General features: G+C 40.1%; 1 protein-coding gene across 3 annotated transcripts in view; it reads left to right on the top strand.

The window, feature by feature from the left end:
* Positions 1–20,990, top strand: part of mnat1 (MNAT1 component of CDK activating kinase) — a 52,924-nt gene that overhangs the window by 20,898 nt on the left and 11,036 nt on the right. For all 3 annotated transcript variants that reach the window (XM_038286233.1, XM_038286232.1, XM_038286231.1), the window contains one exon: positions 8,088–8,209. In XM_038286233.1, the coding sequence (XP_038142161.1) occupies positions 8,088–8,209 (122 nt within the window). The remainder of the gene's footprint in view (positions 1–8,087; positions 8,210–20,990) is intronic.

Below are 20,990 nucleotides of genomic sequence, written 5' to 3'. Positions count from 1 at the left end.
ACATTTTTTATATTATGTTCAAGTTTCAACTTTCCTTCACAAACTTGTGTTTCACTGGAAGTTTATGACTACGCCATATTTAATGATGAACAGGAAGGCAAATGATTGTTGGCTTTCAGCCTAATTTACATTTAAAAACCTAAGGTTTAACCTACGTATGAATTCTGCCGCTTTTCCCCGATACCACCAAATAAAATATAATGCAACTAAAAGCTTTCACATTTCATTTTAATTAATAAATAGAGTCCAACCTTGGGTAATCAAACCAAGGTTTACATTCAGCTGTTCTCTGAAAGGCAACAAGATTTGTAAACGTATTTTTTTTATAAACAAATAGGATCATGAAGACCAATGAGCACAGCAGATGGAACACTGAGAAAGTTATAGAGATCTTAAAATACAAGTTTAGCTTATAAGACCATTTCCCAAGCTTTAAATATCTCATAGAGCTCTGTTCAACCCATTATCTAACGATGGAACGGGTATGCAAACCTGCCAGGAAATGGACGTCCTTCAGAACTTCATCAAATAAGATGGCAAGAAGCTGACGGTACCTGGTAGATCTTCAGAGATCCACACCTTAGGTCAGGGGTCACCAACTTTCTTAAGGCTGAGGGCTACTTTATGGGTACTGAGTCATAGGACGGGCTACCAATACTGACCTATGAACTAGAGGAGTCGCAGTTCACCTGAACTTCATAGATAATAAACATATTTCTATTGTTTCTTTTCATTTTTAATTTGCTTTTAAATATTCTCATGATGAAATCCATATAAATCCTCAAATTTTCTAATTTATTGATGTGATAAGATGCTTCATAAATGCTTCAAAATAAGAGCTTCAGTAAAAATAACATTTCAGATTTAGTCCACTGGTGAATTGTTCTGTTTTCAAAAGATGCTGAGGGCACCCCATGTTGTCCTTGAGGGCCCCTTGGTGCCCACGGGAACCACGTTGGTGACCCCTGCCTTAGGTGGTAAAATTTGTTGTTTTTCATAAACTCCACCAATGTGGTCTTAATGAAAAATTAGAAGGATGAAAGATGAGAGGAAAATTTTCCTTTCACGGTCTACATATAAAACTGACCCTCCATCACTCCTAACCCTCAAGGCTTTAAGACATAGTGGTGGCTGCATCATGCCATTTGTAAAATATGTTGAAGGCCATAAATCTTTTCCCTTACTTTATGATTAATGTTACTGAGGCATTTTGTGATTTTTTTCTTATATTATTTTTAATTAAAAGTGAAAACACAAATGGGTGCCCTCAGTCTCTCTCATCCAGTCTCAGCTGAGTGTTTGCTGCTTTAGTCGTTTTTCTTTAATCACCCTGTCCATTGGGTTAAAGGATGCGAGTTCTTCAGCACTGTGGTCATTTTTAGACTAAATTTAAAGTAGGATCTTATGTAAAAACTAGTTCTAATATGTGCTGGGAAGAAAGGTATTTTCATTTACTCTGGCACAGTCCAACATCAAGGTTAATTTTCTTAGGAGCATTTAGAGAGTCTCCTATTCAAACACGGATGTTCCAGGCCGGCTGTGGGTTAGCGTCACAGTTGAATGGCCGGATGAGGAAGTTGGCCAATCCTGGGGGGAAAGAAGTGGTGTGAGTCCAGGTGTGATATTTGATGGGATAGGCCTGGTCTTGCCTCAGGAATGGTCTGGAAATGTTCCCTAATCCCTCACTTTGTAGGTGCTCTATTGAACCAGGAGACACACAAACATCCATGTGCGGGTGCATGCGGATAAATACCCCCCATTGCCCCTCCCCCTTAAGTCTGAGCACACAGCGTTTGAAGAATAAAGTGTCTTTCTGAAATAGATGTCCTCTGAAATCAAAAGATCCGCTCTGTGTGGGAGGATTCACTGTTTAAACAGGCTTTTTGTTGACTGATACAGGGCCGACCTCACAGTTGAGTATGATGCCAAAGACTCATCATGCAATCGAATAGTCTACTTGGCACCTGCTTTCATTAAGGTGTAGATTTTAAATGAGTGGGAGAAAAAAAAACATTAACATGTTATTGTGGCAGTAAAGGTAGAGCGCATCATCGTCAGTGGGTGTGTGTTTGAGCTGATGGGGGATTGTTCTCAGCTGCTGCAGCCTCCCATTCCGGAAAGCAGCTGACCGATGGGGAATCTTTCCACCTTGGAGGGGCTTTCAGCGCCATCTTAGATGAAAGGTCCTTGGTTCCAGCCCTGCTGGGGGGCTGGGCCCTCTGCCCACAGGCAGCATAGCAGCTGACATACCTGATGAGGCCGACGTGGGCACCTATTGAGACAGGAGGCACATAAACAACTGGCAACACACACACAATGTGGAGTTAATGTGGGTGGAAAGTTTATCCCTAAACACTGATGTGTGGCTGGCTGAAATAACCCAGGTTCTCTCTGGCTTTAGTCTATTCGACACTTGGACAGTGGAATTTGCCTGCAATAGAAAGCACAACACAGTCCCGCACGCAGGGCGACGGCGAGGCCAGTGTTTGCTCTCCTGGTTGAGTCCTCTAACATGACCTCTGCTCAGCAGATGCGCTTGTCGACGCAGGCCGCGCTCTGCAGACTGGCCCAACCTGTTCTGTCTGAGTTGTTGCTATAAACGCACTGCAACCCCCACTGATGTTTGTACTTTTATCTTCCTTTCCTTGTTCACACTCGGAAGGAAAAAAACTGACAGATATTCATTACATAGTTCTGTCAGAAAGAAAATGAACAACTAAAACAGAGTGTGAGCTTCTAGTTTTTTACATTTATTTTCCATTATCTAGGTTAGTGCATGTGGGGGTCTTGATAAGGAGGGAAGTATGGAGAACTTAGTCCTGATTGGCACCAACACATGTGCATTCACACCTCGGCCCCCTCTGACGGTCTGGCCCCACTTCGGAGGGCCCTGCCGAACCCAGCCTGCAGGGAAGGGGAGTTGTCAGCTTTAGGGGCTTTGCGCCGGAGCAGCTGCCACTGATCAGGGAGTTATATTTAAACTGGTAAGGCAGAGGGAGCCAGCAGTTTTTACACTTGCTACTTGGTGCTTGGCGTGCCAGTGAGCAACCCAAAGCCCTTTATCCATACAGAAGCACCGACAGCTCTGGGGCAGACGAAGGAAGTGAGAATGGGAAGGTGTTAGCATAGCTCCTAACAAGGCTCCTATTTTCATTCCCTCCACTATGCTCCACAGTTTCCTCTCCCTTGTTCCTATTATCACTTCTTGCATTAGTGAAGAGGTCCCAATCGGCTCCCAAAGCCCCCTGGGAACCAAGTGAATTTCTGTTTGTGTGTCTGCAGATGTGCAGTGGAGGTACTGATGTAGAAGCTGGTCTCTACAACCTTGAGGTGTCCTGCTGAGCTGCAAAATGAGGCTCAAGAGCAGGGGAGGGGTGTAGTTGTATAGTTTTTCCATGTATAGTTTATCCATGTAAACTTATGGATAAACTATAATTTTCAATTCAATTCAGTTTATTTCTATAGCGCCAAATTCACAACACATGTCATCTCAAGGCACTTTACAGTTCAACCAGATCATCCAGTCAAATTGATTCAAAGTTTTCTATCTAAGGAAAACCAGTTGATTGCATCGACTAATTGACTTGAATGCAATCCCTCACACTAAGCATGCTTGAAGCGACAGTGGAGAGGAAAAACTGCCTTTTAACAGAAGGAAACCTCCAGCAGAACCAGGCTCAGTGTGAGCGGCCATCTGCCGAGGCTGAGTGGGGTTCAAGGAGACAGAAGCAGAGACACAAAAAGCAGCTGTAAAAGGCGGCCCCATCCAGGAAACACCATGCAGACGAGCTCCGAGCCAGCTCCCATGCTAGAGGATGAAGAGAACACATCCAGCCAGTCACAGTCAGAGAAACAGGGTGTTGATGGAAGCAGCACAGCTGATGTTTCTCTCCAGGATGGAGTCACAGCCAAACAGGAACAGCCGAGGCAAAGCTACTCTGAGGAAAAGCAGAGAGAGCAGAATGTTAGAGATTGAACTAACAGATTCTGCAGAATAGGAGAATAGAGCGAGATTTAAGCAGAATGATGAAATGGGGGTCCCTATGTCCTCCAAAAACTAAACCTATAGCAGCATAACTATAGAGATAGCTCATACAAAGCAGTGGTTCATCAGTGAGGGTCTACTGGTGGTACTTGGGCTGCCTGGACTGGCTTGCATTAGAAATTATGCTGTTACCGGTAAATATTTCCTAGGTAAATGTGATGGAATTAGCTGAGGATGAGGAGCAAAAGCTGGGGGTGTTGCACTTTGAAAAAGGTTTTTTTCCTCTTAATGAGGTTAGTTTTTTATTATTTTATTACCGGTATTATCATTCTGGTGGTCAGTATGGAAGCAGGTTTTTTCCAGGGCAGCGGCTTTGTCCGGTTTAAGATCCTTTGTTCCTTAAGTTAGGAGAAAAGCAAGTTCTAATTTCAAGACTGCTTTTAATTTTCCCCAGGTAATAATTTTCAGACTTTAAAACTAAAATGTTCCTAAAAGTGTTTGGAAAAAAAGAAAAAACAGAAAAAAAAACAGTTAAAGATTTTATGAAAATGTCTAATACTTTGCTCAGTTGTAAGGAATCAAATTAACTGGGAACTAGGAGGAGGTACGAAGGTCCACTCAGATGTTTAATTTTACTCAAACACCTGGATCTGGGACCAGGCTAACAACTATTAGCAATTCAAATGAATAACAATGTTTTTCATTCCACAAGTGAGAATAGAGAAGATAACCAAAAATAGAGAAATGTGATAAGCAGACTGCTGTTCTTCACCGGCTGGAGAATCCGGAGAGGAGACAACTTCATTTAACCTTTTAACACCGTCCTTTCAGGCAACATCAAAACACAGAAACTGAATCTGTGAGTTTCTGAGGATACACAATTATCCCCACTGGCTCACCAGTGATTTCTTCAAATCATCTTCCATGTGGTTTTATTAGGATTGATGGCCCCCAAAGGCCCACTTTAGTGCCACTGGGGTGTCATAAGAGTTAAAAAACCAGTTACATGCACAAACTTACAATGAACACAAAGCTGTATAGGTAGTTGGAAGGGCCCCTGTGATGATAAAAGCAGATGTTCTTGCCCCCCCCCCCCCCCCCCCCGCTGGGCCCTTTGCCGTTTCTACTGCCCTGAACCTGACTGGGGGTCTCAGTCCTCCATCCATTCTGTTGCTCTTTCTGCTTAGGAGCATTCTTGAAAACAACATTTGTTTGTTGTAATTCATAGAGGCTTTAAATAGAAGGTGATGAGTTAGTGATTGAGATTGGAGGGAGATTTGATGATATATCTGGACTATATGAAAGGTTTTGAGTCTTCAGTTAAAGACATACCATAAATGATATTAAGCTGTTAATGTGTTGCCATGGTAAATAAGTCTGCCAATGTTCAAGGTGCCCTAAAGAGGAATGTGTTAGAAATATCTCAACACAGTGGGCTCCCTCTGAGGGACTGGATTTCAGTTGTATGCTGTTCCCAGTCTGGTGCTAGATCTGGTGCTTTCCTAGGTTCTGGTAGCCTGAAGGAAGATGGATGGAGAGGCTGCCGCAGTATAAAGGAACTGGAAAGTGACAGGGATCGGGTCAGCTAGTCCAGGTTTCTTTAGCATGCATGGAATGATTGATCAGGACCTTTGTAAGGGGTAAATTGAAGCAGCTGTTCTACATCTGAAATTAAACTTTGAACTTAGAAATCTAGCATTTTTACCTTGGTTTTGGTGGGATGCTCAAAGGAAAGTATTTCATATGTGGAATGTCCTTGTTAAGGCAATAAATTGAGTTAATTCAGAAGCCACTATTAAACATTAAACATAGATTCATGACTAACATAGTGAAAGGTTTCAACCTATTGGATCATTGTTTACTCATAATGAAAACTTCCAGATTTTATTAAATTAGAAAAGTAAAACACTTTGAAAACTGATCTTAAAATAAGTAAAAATGATTCTTAAATGAACTGTATTTTCCCTTAATTTAAGCAAGTAAATATTAACATCTACAAATGGAATTAGTATTTTCCCCCTTAAAATAAGATACTTGCATATGTTCTTAGAATAAGTTTGTTTTTTTGTTATTTTAAACATAAATGATCTAATTCCTTTAGCGAATTGTCTAACCTGCTCAATACAATGGAAAATGCACTTGATTACTTGTTTTTAAAGCAAATAAAATATTTTACTACAGAGACGTGAGGCGTATACTGTGCAGTACGGTACTTAATGCTTATTCAGGGCTCCTTTTGCCACACAGTCCTCCAGAAGCTGTGGGCTATACCTGGTATTCAAGCACCTCTTCTACCACACATTTTCCTTTCACTTAACTTTCCACATTGAATACAGCACTCTGTGATAAACAGATTTGTTTAGTAATGGGCTTTTCTAGCTTTTGGACTGAATGAATGAGAGCAAAATCAACAGTTATACCCATAATGTATAAACCATAACATGACTTATCTGTATAAAAAAAAACATTTTTTTATTTCTTCTTATGTTTATTTTCAACAAAGTTTGAATTTGGCTTGTTTTTTTAATACCGTAGATGCAAGTTATAAAGCAAAACTTTTGCAACATAAATCTACAATGAAACATTTTTTTTAATTTAATTTCCTGACACCCACCAATAAACGTTTTATTTGATCAGTCATCCACCTATTGCAGCAGAAGCAAACCTGTTGCTCCACTGAAACAGAATCATTAGGCTGAGGCATGCATAAAAAAACAACAACATTCAACTTTCATTACTCGTTCAGTGGAAAATCCCACTAGATTGCAGTTAATGTGCTGCCACTGTCACTATCTTAGCTTCCCCACCTCCCCTCACCTGCACAAACTAAAAGCCGCCGCACAAAGTAACAGGCTCAGACTTGTTCTGTTAAAATAGCTGAAAGTCATTCTGAAAAAAGAAAAAAAAAGAACAGCGTTATGTGAATAAATGACCTGTAAAACGTCCCATTAGCAAAGACACATTTCCTTTCAGCAGGTATGATGATCATTGCTGAGGGGGAAACCCAGCATCTAAACTTTTCCCCATGATGATGAAGATCAGCAGCTCTGAACTAAAATATCTTGCAAACGTAATCGTTAGTAGCTAAAAGTACCACGTTTGCATATTCCACCTAGAATCAAAATGACGCTTCTATAGAACGCCACTTTATAATTGGTGTGTTGTGTTGCTTTCTGCCTGTACACACCAGGACAATAACACCCATTGTTCTGTTCTTATCGAGCAAGAAAACTTTACATCTTCCACCTCATTGTGCATCACTTTGAAAGCTCCAGCTCAGCTTTGCTTCCTTTATTGCCCGTGTGTTTGTGCGTGTGTGTTTTCAAATAAGCCAAAGCATGTGTGACAGGCGGGCAGGGCAGTCTGCGGCCGCGGGGGCACATGTTACTTGTTTAGTTTGGTTTTCATCAGCTCCCCTCTGTGTTCTGTTGTTTATTCTCCTCCACTTCTTTTTCTCTGCTTTCTCTCTTATCTTTTTGTCTCCCCTTTGTCTCTGTGTTCCTTTGCTGAACTCCAAAGTAGTTGGTGCGTGTTTAAACAGCATCTCTTTTAATTCCATTGACTTTGGTTTGTCTTCTGAGGCTGGTTCAGTAATGCTGAAGGCCCATAGAGCTCTGACGCTGGTGGGAAATTCCCTTTTTCTTTGCACGGCCCCAAATCGAACAGTTTCCTGCTGATCACCATGATCAGCACCAATAGTGAACACGGCAGCTCCTCTCCAATCAGAGCTTTTCAGGCTCTGGTTTTCTGCTTTTGTACATGTGGGTAGAACGAGTGCCAAGCAGAGCTGAGGATTTGCTTAATGTCATCGGCTTGATTCACCCAGCTTCAGGAGACTGGATCGTGTTTGCATTCCCCTTTTCCTGCTAAAGTTTCTAGCAGAGTTGCTTAGCTGCTAACACACTGTTAACTGCCAAAAGCGTTTTCAGTATTGTCCTGTTTTAGTTTATCCACTAAACAATAAAATGTGTTCCACTTTAACAGTTTGGCTGTCATTAACTCCATTTCTTTTTCCTTTTCTTTTGAGGCTAAGGTTTCCATTATAGTTATCAGAATGGCATTTATTTTGCGTTTGCTGAATAATCTGCTTTTTTTCTTTCAGGGTCAGACTGTCTCTCTCCAGCCTTTGCCCAGGATACAGGAAGTTCTGTACCAGTATAAACCCCTCCAGGTTGAAACTTATGGACCCCCAGCACCAGACCTGGAGCAGCTCAGCAGATTTGGGTATGAACTTGTTTTTTTTCGGTTTCGCTCCACCCACAGCGACTTGATTAGTTAGGTGTTCAGCAGTTGGGGCAGTTTGTCTGCTGATTGGTAGAGGATTTGGCCCATAAAGTTTATGCTTATTCAGGGTTTCTGCGTGTCATTAAAAATAATTAAATTATTATTTTTTAAATTAAGGCCTTAATTGGCATTAAAATTTACTAAATTTGACAATTGTGGAATTAAAATGCTTCAGAAAATAAGCTTGAGGCGGAGAAAAGGCTAGATAATGGGGAAAATGCAAATTTGAACCAAAGTGGCGGGAAAACGAGGAACTCGGAACATGGCTGTGTATATAGGATATCTATGATATATATATATATATATATATATATATATATATATATATATAGATATCCTATGTGTATATGTATATATATGTATGTATATATATATATATATATGTATATGTTCAATCATTTTCTATTCTATTGATCTGTTTTCCATTTTCCTCCTTTAGCTTTATACTCTAGCTTTTTTCTACATAAAAAGGCAGTTTAGCAGAGCTGTTCTTTCTTATTCAGAGAGAAACGTCTAAACGTGTTTCATAAATTGGAAGAATTGATCGACATTTGTTGAGAGATGTTTCATGGCTAAAATAATGTTATGCATATTTTTAACAGTGAAAGTTCAATCATAATTTCTCTACGCAAAGTAGCTATTTTATTGTCAAAGAAAGGTATGCAAAAACCCATAGCTGGGCTTCTTTCAGATTACCTGCCAATGGAATTCAAATAAATAAGTAACGAGCCATTAACTTTTAAACTTACACTGAGTTGTTCATTTGCTTTCATTAGATGGCTCACTTTAAGGTCTTTCAGTACAATTCAGAGGTAAAAATAGGAATCTAAAGGTCTAAAGATATGTATGCTAATAAACAATATGTTTAGGGTAGGAATTTAGTGACATGAATATAGGGCCGATGTAGATAATTCATATTTAAACTGCCTTTATGGGCGGTAACTGATATGTGCTGATATTATTTTTTATATATGTTCCTACCCTTGTTGCATTGTTAACCCTTTATAGGGCAAGTTAGCGTTTTTGTTCACTTGCATCCCCCTTACAAATGGAATCCCCCCATCCCTCAGTGAGGTCTAGAAGCACAAGATCTATATCCAGCCATTCTGCAAAGATACTGCTACATGGCTGTACATCTTATTTTGGCATTTGACCAATTAGATGAGCCCTTGAATGATGTATTACCTACTGTAAATTAAGTTGGGAAAAAAGTTAACAAATCAAGAAAAAAAAGGTAAAAATCTAATTAAAAAGTTAAAAAGTAAAGTTGAAAAGTTGATAAGCCATGTTAACAATTATATTTAGGTTTATATCTAAAAAAATGTAAGTGCCAGTATCAGTATTAATGCCTTTAAGATTATGTTGGACCAAAAAAAAATGTGTTTCTTTCACTCTGAGTGTTTTTAATTAATTTCTTATAGAAGCACTTTTGTTATTTTTCTTAATATATTCAGGCAAGTTGGCGTGTCTTGTTATTACATTGACATCCGTTTTTGCCATCAACATATCCATATTTTTCAATGTTAAAAAGGTAATAAGGTCCTGAATACCAAAATACTATTGGCTTGAAAGGTTGATTTTCAAAGTATTTCACTGAGTGCACAATAAATGGTTAAAAAACAACCACAGAGATGACTTTGCTTCACTGCTTCAGTTAAACGCCAACAATCCTGCTCTGCATGGTCATTGCTGTTACATAAACAAAAAACAGAGTGGCTGTGTTTGAACGTCCACCCATACACCATTTTATGAGTGTCCGAATGTCAAGTGGATCAAAAAGTAGTGAACTCAAAATGTCCCACAAAAGTGTATATTGATCGTCACTGGACGAGCCGATGTATCCCAGAATGCTTTGCAAGAGCTCTCCTTGCAGAGCATCTGTTCCCAACAACCTGAATACGTTGTTACATTGATGCTGATTTTTGTGCAGTTTCTGACTTAGTCAGTTAAATAACATCCTGCTGTCATTTTTTGCACATCTCTGTTGTTGCTGCTATATTTAACATATCCATTACTGTAAAAATGTCCGAAGCTGTTATTGATTTTTTTATTCTTCAGATACAGTGTTTATATTTGTAAAAACACTGTAAAGTACAATACTGTATTTGTTTTTTTTCCTATCTTTTATTTTCATACACATCTCCAAGCTGCACATTGTCTGACCACTTCTACTTTAACCTTTTGCTGCCCTTAACCCCACAATGTCCCCATTTTGGGACAGTAAAGGGATTTTCTATTCTATTTTACCATGGGATTTGTATTTGGGGCGAGAAAGAACAAAGATTGCGCAGGCATGGTGCTGGGTGCTAGAGTCATGTGACCAATGGGCAGTGAAAAGTAGTGATCATCTGTCAGAATGGTCAGTTAACTGATTTCACTATAAAGTCTCGTTTGTGGCTTTTTGGCCAAACCTTGAATACGTCGCTACAGAAGAGTTCTCTAGATCCAGAATCATTAACTTTTAACCTGTTTAACCTCAGTGGCTTTTAAAACTGATTTCCCTGTTAAAATATACTACAAAATGAGTATGCAGGTCATTAGTATACCGTTTCAGGTCTTAAGGCAAACTTTGGTACCTGTATAAAGGTAACAAATACAACAATATTTTTTTCAGTTTAAGCAACACTGCAGATGGTACTACGCCTGATTATAATCGACTAGAAGGATGTTTTAACTGGTTCCACGGCTTTCAACCCTTAAAGTAAAACTTAAACTTAAAACATTTTAGTTTTAAAATTCAGTGAGCTGTTTGGTCCAACACTTGAAGTGTTGTCAGTAGTTTAATCATGTTTGCTCAAAATGGTCAACTGAATAAAAGCTAGTTTTGAGCAAGGGATGAAATGTAAGGAAAGCTTCCTTAAATTTATAGTTTTTTAGTTAAACCTTCTTTTTCTTCAGTTTCAGCATTTAGTCTTCCTGGATTAATTATGCTGAATTAAGATAACCTTAAATAAAGCTCAGTACTAACCAACTGCCATATGAGGCTGATGTCTGCCTGGTAGTTTAAAAACTTTCCACAGTGCCTTTGCTGTTCTTAGGACTCTACTCTTCTGGCATGAAATCTCCTATGTTCCTCCAGCGATGGAGGTTACTCATGTTCCAATGACCATGGGAACTGCTGCTGCCTCCACCTGCCAGGGTCTGTATCGCCCTTGTTTTTTATCTATGTTCCCTCTTTCAGATGTTTCCATCATTTAGCAAAATCTACATCAGTCAAAACATCCGAAAGCCGCTGCTTAACAAAGTCCACTTGGCTGACTGGTCGTATTGTGGTGGACTGGTCGTATGTGCAAGAACAATCTTGTTTACGCTCCACGTATCACAATAAGAAGTCTGGTTAAAAGACATTAATCCTTTTTTTTCTCAAAGAAAACTCCCAGGATAAGTTAATGTCACCTAATACCTTCTGGAAAATGTGCCTTGGTATAATGAAACTTAACTTTACCAAATTATTTGGACCGAAAACATCAACATATATTAACAAGGGAGCACCACAGCCATAATGAATCTCAGGGGTGATGATATTGTGGGGTTTTCTTTGAATGGACAGGTGTTTTGTGACCCAAGATAAGAGTATCTTTAGTATATTAAGATGAAGAAGGTTCTAGTATTTCAGAATGGCTTCAGCAGAAATAAATCTATGGACCCAACTAGAAAGGCTGTAGACATGACAAGTTCTCACAATCTGGGAGATCTGGAGAATCTCTGAAAAGGGAAGTGGGGCCAATATTTCCGGACAAAATGTGACGCACTAAAGGCTGATTTATACTTCAAAACCGGGTCGTCTGCGTAGGTGTCGCAGTGAACAAAAAGACGTCCCCGCCCCTTCCGCAGACACTCTGATGCACCTCTCCCGCATTGCAGGTGACCGCAGACAGTGCCGCAGACAGGAGGCTGGCTTGTTTTGTTTTTTTAACCGCAATTGCGGAAAACGACTCGTGAAGTTTGGCCAGCTAGAAGAGCGAAGTGCGCGAGAACGCTGGGACCCTTTTTCCACCTGGATCCCCGCTCTTTAATGTCATCATGTCCCTCCATTGTCGGACAAATTGGCCCCAACTTCCTCACCGCCTCGGCTGTATCTAGACCCACAGCGAATTGAGCATAAATCAAAAATGTCTGCGTCAAGCTCACTGCGACACACTGCTGCGGGGAGTATAACAAGCCTCCTATCAAAGAAGACTGAATTCTGTATACGACTCACAACCTGCTTTGATAAAGTATTAGTTTAAGCAAAAAGGTTACATTGGCTCATTTTAACATGTTTTATTCTAATACTTTAGCAAATAAAGAAAACATAAGGCGAACGATTATTCCTGACTCCTGAATTCATGAGGTTTTCTAATATGTAGTTGGAGATCACCTGGGATCTGTGCAACTCATCAGGCCTGGCTCATTTCTCATGACTCTCCACTGATTAAGTGAGAGAAGAAAGGAAACATGTAGGGGTGGAGGTACGGGCGATAGAGAGGGAATAAGAACCCTCCCCCCCCGCCACACGCCACCACTGTGCATCCAAAGCAGCGTCCATTAACACACACAGGAAACGGTTTCCCGACAGCCCCTTTGGGCCAATCAATCCAGGACGCCATTGGCCAAGTCCTCTCTGAGTGTTTGCTCTCCATCAGACAATCCAGCGCCCGGTCGTCTGCAGTTCAACTGCATGGCACTACAGTTTGCTCAACCACCTGGAGGGAGTAGATTTTATGGGGGAAAAATGGGGTCTCGTTCTTTCAGGGCACGCTCACTGCTTCAAGATTCAATTCAGATTTGCATCTTTGAACATGTGTGCTTTGCATATTCACATAAGGTTTTTATCAGTTTATGCCATCAAGTTCATCAAGAAAAGAACCAACTTCAGATGAAACATTTCAGGAGCATATAAGTTGAAATGCTGGGTCTTATTTACATGATGTATGCAGGGAAGTGCTGAGGTACCACTTCTTTTGGCTAATCAATATGCAGATGAAACACATCTAGCAATTTTGCTGCATGCCAAGGCCTAAAGAAGGGAGGAAGAGGAGGGGGGGTTGTCAGCAGTTCAAGAGTCCAGAAGGACCCCTCCTGGAGTGGAAGAAGCACAGGCTACAGAGATAAATGAGGCTCTGTTCAGTGAGGAACACCAATCCCTTTGGTGCAGGAATCCGGCTGAGACACACACAGGCTAGTTCAGACAAACCACAATTCCCAAGATGCACTGTTCTGTTAAGTAAGAGCAAGAAATATTGCTGACATTTCTGCTCACACTGCAGCTTTTGACTCAGCTAAATTTGACCTTTAGTCAGATACATGGATAGGTGAGCATGTAAACCTGCACATGGTGTTTATTCATTCTGTTGTGTTATTGTTTCAAATGCAGTCATGCTGAGATTTTCCTCCTGCAGTTCCAGCATTTTGGATGCAACGCAACAAACATGGTTCTATAAATATTAATATTTATCAACCCAGAAGAGTGACGATGCAGACCGCCCTTCGAGCATGAATAGTGACACCAGCGCCTCTCTGACCTGTGAAGGGAAAACGCTTGGATTGGGTGGAGATATGGATGTAGATGAGGTGAAAGGGGCGTAGGGGGCAAGCATTTATTTTAAAACATGGCTGTTTGTCTTGGTAAAGGCCCACTGTGACAGCAGCTCCACTGGTGATTTGTCTTGGACAGAGCTGTCAAGTCAGACCGACGCGTTGAGCTCATACTCCCCACCACCCCAGCGGCCCCCTGGTCCTTTGGGGCCTGTCTGTTGTACAGAATGTCCAGTCAACACAGGCCTGACTGGAACCATTTTTTTGGGGGGGCGTCTTTTTTCTGCATCCTTCCCTTTGTTTCTTTCTTGCCGTGTCCTTGCCCCCCCCCAAAAAAACTGCAGGAGCTCCCCTCAGCTGCCAGGAAAAAGAAAAGCCACACCTCTTTTGCTGCCTGTACCTGAATAAATATGGGCTGAGCACAGCTCATATATTAAAGACAGCTGCCTCCATACTGGAGTAAAGGCTGCATGTTCAGGCTTTAGGGTCCTTTGCAAGGTATCATTCAGTTTCCAATATCCGCACCCTTTGCACAGGATCTCCTGATATGTGAAGGTGTGTATGACTTGCTACAGAGGATATGACCCCGACTGTTTGAGGTTTCCATATTGGCGTTACAGTGCTGCCCATCTCTTTGACTGGCAGGGACCCAGAAGTGTGCGTGATCCGTGAGAACTACGAACAGACTGTGAATGCAACACCGCAGCCTGTACTCCAAATGTCCCTCCATGGCTCTGTGCTTTCATGTCGAACAGTAAAAGCCTTTAATAAACAAAATCAAAGCTGAAGTAAATAATTCTCCGAAGACCCAAACAGAAGCATATGATGTTTATGTTCACATGGCTGTTGTATGGATCCCAGCATACTACACCTACAGGACCTCAGCAGTAGCTGTGAAACTGCTGGCGCCTCACCCTCACCCTCTACCACAAGAGGCCCATAACCTTCATACATCAAAATGATCAACACTTCAAAGTAGGGCTGCACAGTATTAGAAAAACATGCATTGGGAATGTTCTAGCTGAATATTGCGATGACGACATCGGTTGCAAGTGTCGCAAATTGTCTGCGCTCTTGTCTTCATTTGTCATTGGTAGGACTTCTGCACCCTTTCCTCCACATTCATTTATTATAACAGTTACATTTATTAAAAACAATTTATTACATTTATTAAATTACATGAAATTAAATTTAATATCAAACAATATTAACATAAGTAAATATAAAAGAAGTTTTCTTGTTAATTCTTGAATTATTGGTAATTAACCACAATTGAATTCTAATTAACCCTCATTTAACAAAAATCAAGCTTTTTCTTTTATGGTTCCTAGATTTCTGAAAGCATTTCTTTTAAAGGTTAGAGACGCGCCATTTGAAAACATATTTTTTCATTGTTGAATGTAACCATCAGCATATTTCAGTGTTTTAAATGTTTTTTTAATCTTGGTATGTGCTGCCCTTTGGTTTACCTATTGTTTATAAATGTGATTTAAAATACAATGGATTTGGATTTTGGATTTATAGAACTCAGCATTGATTACTGCCAAATCTGTACAACCAAAAAAATGACTTGAAAAGAACATAAATTGGATTTCTGTGAACCACAGTGACAGCGAAAACAGGGAACATTGTTAAAGCTTTCCATTACTGGTTGATCTAAGATGATTACTCCAATAAGCCATTAGGGAATCACCCAGGAGGTCAAAAAAGAAACCAGAACAGTATCTAAAGCAGACTAGTACGGAAGAGGATTAGGGCCAGTAGAAAAAAAAAAAGTTAACTGATTTTTAAATTTTATTTCAGTATAGTATGGGGAAAAAAAGTCAGAATTCTGACTTTAATCTCAGAATTCTGACTGAATTCTGACAATAAAAAAAAGCCAGAATTCTGAGAAAAAAGTCAGAATTTTGACTTTTTTCCCATACTAAACTGAAATAACATTAAAAAATCAGTAAACTTTTTTTTTTTTCTTCAGTGGCCCTAATCCTCTTCCGTAGACTAGGCCTCAGTTGCTTCAGTTCATATCAGAGTTTATGATTCAGCAGAATGAAAGAGAGACTTGGCAGCGATGGCATCCATGAGAGAGTTCCCAGGCCAGAACCACTGCTGACCTTTTATAGGAGGAAAAGGCTGCAAACTATAGTTGAATCGCTTGGTGGGCTTGTGTTTGATTACGTCTGGTAAAAAAAAAAAAAACAACTCAGCATTTTTTGAAAAAGTAAATGATACTTGCAGTTTAACAGGGCGTGATAATCTGGAACTGCTTTACTGCCTCAGGGCCTGGACGCCTCTCTGTATTAGAAACCAAACTTTTCTCAGTAGTTGAAAATCCAAAAAAAGTGTCCTGCCATCAGTTTGTAACCTTTAGCTGAATGCGTCTTTAGATAATGCAACTAGACAATGATCCAAAGAAGTTGGCAAATTTACATCCGACTGGCTGAATATAGTACTTTTGGAGTGGCCTAGTCAAAGTTCAGACTTAACTTAGGTCATCTTTGCTTTTATTTACTGCATATTCTGATCATAAAGATCATATTTGCTTTGCTTTTGTTGGTTTTCTCAGATCTGAAACATCAAGGCATGAAAAGGAATCTTAAATCTCTCAGGGGGAAAATCTTTTTTTTTTTACAGGAATGTGTTCTGTTTATGCAAAGAAAAAATACATGTCATTTAAAAACACTTCAACAAGCAGTTATTATTTTTGTTAAATTGGACAGCATTATATTAATGACAATTTGAAAAATGTTGCAGCTATTTACTGCTAAGGTAGTAAATCTGTTCATGTTGACAAGTCCTGTAAAAAAAAAAACTGAAAAAGATCTATTTTTGTTTATGCACCGTAGATTAGCATCTGGATCTGAGTTTCTACCAGAATACTTTTGAGGCTCTGACTGCATAGGCGATGAAAAAACTGACTGGGATCCAGGAAAAAGACAAATCATATAGCAGGGAAAAAAAGTAAGGGAGAAAGAAATTGGCTTCAGAGCGCTGAAAAATTTTGACTCAAACCTCAAGTGCTGACAATGAAAGCTAGCCAGAACAGTTGTTTGTGTTGGCACGAGTTGCCCTGAAATTAGCCCATCTCTCTCTCTGTCTCTGACAGAAGTTGCTTAATGTGCTTCGCCAAATGCCAGTGTGTAAAATATTTTGAAGTCTTGCCGTCTCCTCCTCCCCCACACCGAATCTGTAATTGGTGGAAAAAAGTTTTTTTCCCCATGTTTTTTGGGGGTGGTGGTGAGAGCTTGTCAGGGATCCGTCTCTTGTCGGCTGGGGTGAAGGGGAGCAGCTGAATGAATGGCTGTTTAGTCTGGAGCTTTCCTCCCGGGGATGCGCCTCTATGCTTAAGGAAGTATCCCTCGGAGCACTTTCTCTCACCGAGTTGCCGTCGAGGGGTTAAAAAAACACAAATAGTTTGCTGTGACCTACATTCATAAACGAAGATCATAAGCGATTATTTTCTTCCCTTAAAACTTCCCCTCAAGTCTTAATTTAAATCGAATCGATATATTCGCGGGCATAAATCACTCTAGCACACACGCGCAGACCAGCTATGTTTAACATGTACTTGAAACGACGCCTGCTTGCTGTTCTGGTTGGCAGCCAGAGGTTAATGGGTCTCTGAGTGATGCTCTCCTCCTGAGTCTTCTTTAGCTTCTAGTGCATCTCTCAGAGCCTGCGTGTTTATTTGAACTCTGCATGCATGTCTTTGTTTGTGTGTTGGTTCATATTGCATTGTTAAGTGCTTTGGTGGAAGGGAGTTTATTAGGGTAGCCAGTGATGCTGTCATTGCCATGAGTTCCTGGCAGCTAGCTTCACTGAGCCTCTTCCTGCCTGGTTTGCCTTCTTCCTATTCTGAGTGGTCCTTTGAAATCTCTTGGACCAGAGGTTTCTGGGTCTGAGTCTGGAACCTTGCAGAACTGTTGAACATCAAGCCATTGCAGACATTTAAATAGCATGCTAGTCATTTTTTCCTTCCTCTGCTCTCTCGGTGCAGAAGAGTCAGTCATGACATTCCCTTTTTTTCCCCCCTCGTATTATTATGTGGAGGGCAGCCAGCAGCAGGAATCTCTAGGATTACTTTGAATGGGTTTTCCATGTACTCCAGTTTCTCTGATCCCTGCGAGGCAAACATCCAGCTGAGGGCTCTGATGGGAGTGGAGGGGCTGGAGCAGGGTCAGGGGTCATTGACCAAGAGGGAGCGGGAAGTCAGAGTGCCTGGGCTGACAGAGGCAGACTGATGGGACCTTGGAGAGATGAGGCATGGTTTGTGAGCCATGAAGGTTTGTGGAGTTTCACACTCTTTCAGGCATAAACACTGCTTTGATGATTAAGTTAAGAGCTTCTGAACAAGACTCTTGTTAGCAAGACCTCACCTGAACCTTTTCAAGAGCAGCGGTATTTGATCTGCCCTTGTTTTAAAAACCTACTAGATTACATCTCCAGGTTCAAATGGAGCAGAAATGCACATTTTAGCTCCTAATCTTTGATTATGTATTCTGTTTATTTAATACAATCATTTTACTTTATTTATTTTCATTCTCTTTGATTATTCATTACCGTTATGCCATTGCAATATAAAGTACATGTATCCCTCCTGAATGTGCTCTGTAAATAAACACTTACCTAGTTTGCCAGTTTATCCCGGCCTGCTCTACTTCCAGTTTGGTCCAGCAAACTAAAGTTTTTAAACCCACTTTAAACCCTGGATTAGGTGTGTCTTCCTTTTTTTATTTAAGCCTTTTAATGAATTATAGGTAGTTATTTAATAAAAGTTCTTATATGACCTAATTCAAATCTGTGTTATTATTAAATCCCTATTCCATTTAAATTTGTTCTGATCCCCAGTTGACATTTATGAAAGATGCCAGAATAAGAAAGCTGATCAAATCCAAAGAATTATGACATCATGCTGGTATAAATAATAGATTAATCAGCTGCAGAGGGACTGAGTAGAAATAAGGATTTTCTCATTTTTATTGGGTTATAATTTAAGTCCAAAACATCTCCCTGTCGAGCACAACATGATCAATACAAAAGACCCCACAGATTATACCTGATAAGTTCAGGTATGAAATTCTACAGCAGTTCATTGGCGTAATCTAAAACCTTGATTACTATATCATCCATTAAGGATGATATTTTAGTTTTGACACCTTTTATTTTCCCCAGCTTATGTTGTAGTTTTTATCCAACTTATATGTGTGCATAGAGTCCTGCAGTCTGCAGCAGTATATATGCGTCTGTGCTCTGACGAGTGTACTAGACTGGTCTGTGAAACTGTTCGAGAATAAACATGGTGCCTATAAGGTTGAATTACTTTAAATGAGTTTTAAATATTTTATAAAATGTAAACATACAGTAAAAATTAGCAACATTATCAAAGGTTTGGCTCTGTGAATTATACCAGAAACCTTTCATATTTGACTGATTAGCTGCTTATTGCCTATTTATCGACTGTGACTCACTGGACAGAGTAGCCTTCTTGGGTTTAAAAGGTGGTGGATTTGATTCCGGCATCCTCCTGTCGCATGTTGATCTATTTAAACCCATTGCGTTAAGATCCCAAGGGGTGTATGAATGTGTGCATTTCAGTGATTAAAATTGGTTAAATTTTATTCGTATTTAAAGCCCACCTATTGGTCAGTATGACTAGAAAAACACTGTTAAAGATTCTGTCTGTTTACCTGGTCCACTGTCTGTTATTATATAAACATTTTGCATTTAAGATGGGAAAAAAATGTCCGTCATTATTCTCTGTCCGGTCTCCTCAAGTGGAAAATTTGATTTAATTTCGTAAAAAGTCTTCTTTAAGGAAACTTTGGCCATCCAATTATGAATTAATGAATCGAAAAAACAATCGATTTGCAAAATAATTGTTAGTTTGTAGATTGAATTATTAATTAATTGGTTATAACGACTTGTTCAAGGAAAATATATTGAGTGAAACAAAAGTCATTGGTAGCCCTTCTACAAACCTACCAAAACTAAAAGGTAGTAGTAGCCTTTAAGTAAGGTTGTGTACTTTACACACTTTTAGACCTTTTGACTTTCAACTTATCATTGTGAACCACTGGGAGTTTAACAAGTTGATGTTCTATGGTACACTAAGAAATGATGAGAGGTACCTTTAATGTCATACAGTGGAAACATTCAGCTGAGTTTTGTATGCTAATCCCTTTATTGTCCCACAATGGAGAAACTCTCTCTCTGTATTTAAGCCATCCCCCTGGGGAGCTGTGGGCTGCCATTGTGTGGCGCCAGGGGAGCAGTGTCAGGTTTTGCACAGGAGCCCAGAGTGGAGGCTGTGGGGATCGAACCGGGTACTAGCTACCTTCTTAGAGCAAACACTCCCCAGTTATCATTGAAGCTCCTTTGGAGAAGTTTACTTTGACTGTCCTGGAATTTTTCTAGTAAAATAGGTTTTTGTTTATAAGCAAGGAAACATTTCGGAGCACTCTTTAATCCAGTTGATAGGCAGTGTACAGCAACATGTATGGTAGGGGTAAATCTGTGTTATTATGCTGCATGTGCCCAGAAAATAACTTTATATTAACTTTCCATCAGTGGAATGGTATAGAATATGCTTTTGATAATTGTTAAAGATTTTAAAAGGATAATTTAATATTTCCAGTAAGGAGCTCATGTCTGCTGATGTCACTGGGTCCAGTCTACTCTTAGTAAGCACCCCTGACAATTTAAGTTTTTCCATTGCTTCTGTCTGAAGCTTTGACTGAAGTCCTCGGGCGCACAGATTTATAATTTGCATAGCCAAAAGAGTACAGGCTCTATAAAAGTGTGGAGGCATGAGGGCGGCTATTTGACTTGCAAACCTGTCTGTGTCAACAGGGTGACCCATCTTCTTCCACAGCCCAAACATCCACCTTGCATCGAGTTTCTGTCAGTTTCTTCAGCAAAAACTGCATCAGAAGCTCAGGCCAGTGCAGCGGGGCCGTCGTCTGATTCTCCACCAGCCAACACCCAACCCATTATCCCGTCTGTCTCAGTAAACAGACCATTAACAGACCAGGCTGGTGGAAGCCACATCGCTATTGTTTTCCTTCCCATAGATCTGTGCAAATATTGATTTTCTCTTGAAGCATGAGTCAAAATAAGCTCTCTCTGTAGTCGACTGGAAGCTTTTTACTTGTGGGCTAGTCTTTTTTGACCTAAAGAGCGAGGAGCATGCATAGGGAGGACGGGTACG

The sequence above is a fragment of the Cyprinodon tularosa genome, unplaced genomic scaffold, assembly GCF_016077235.1.
Source record: "Cyprinodon tularosa strain WSP-4 unplaced genomic scaffold, ASM1607723v1 ctg222, whole genome shotgun sequence".
Lineage (NCBI taxonomy): Eukaryota > Metazoa > Chordata > Actinopteri > Cyprinodontiformes > Cyprinodontidae > Cyprinodon > Cyprinodon tularosa.
Note: the sequence above shows the minus strand (reverse complement) of the source record. Positions and strands in the feature narration are given on the sequence as shown.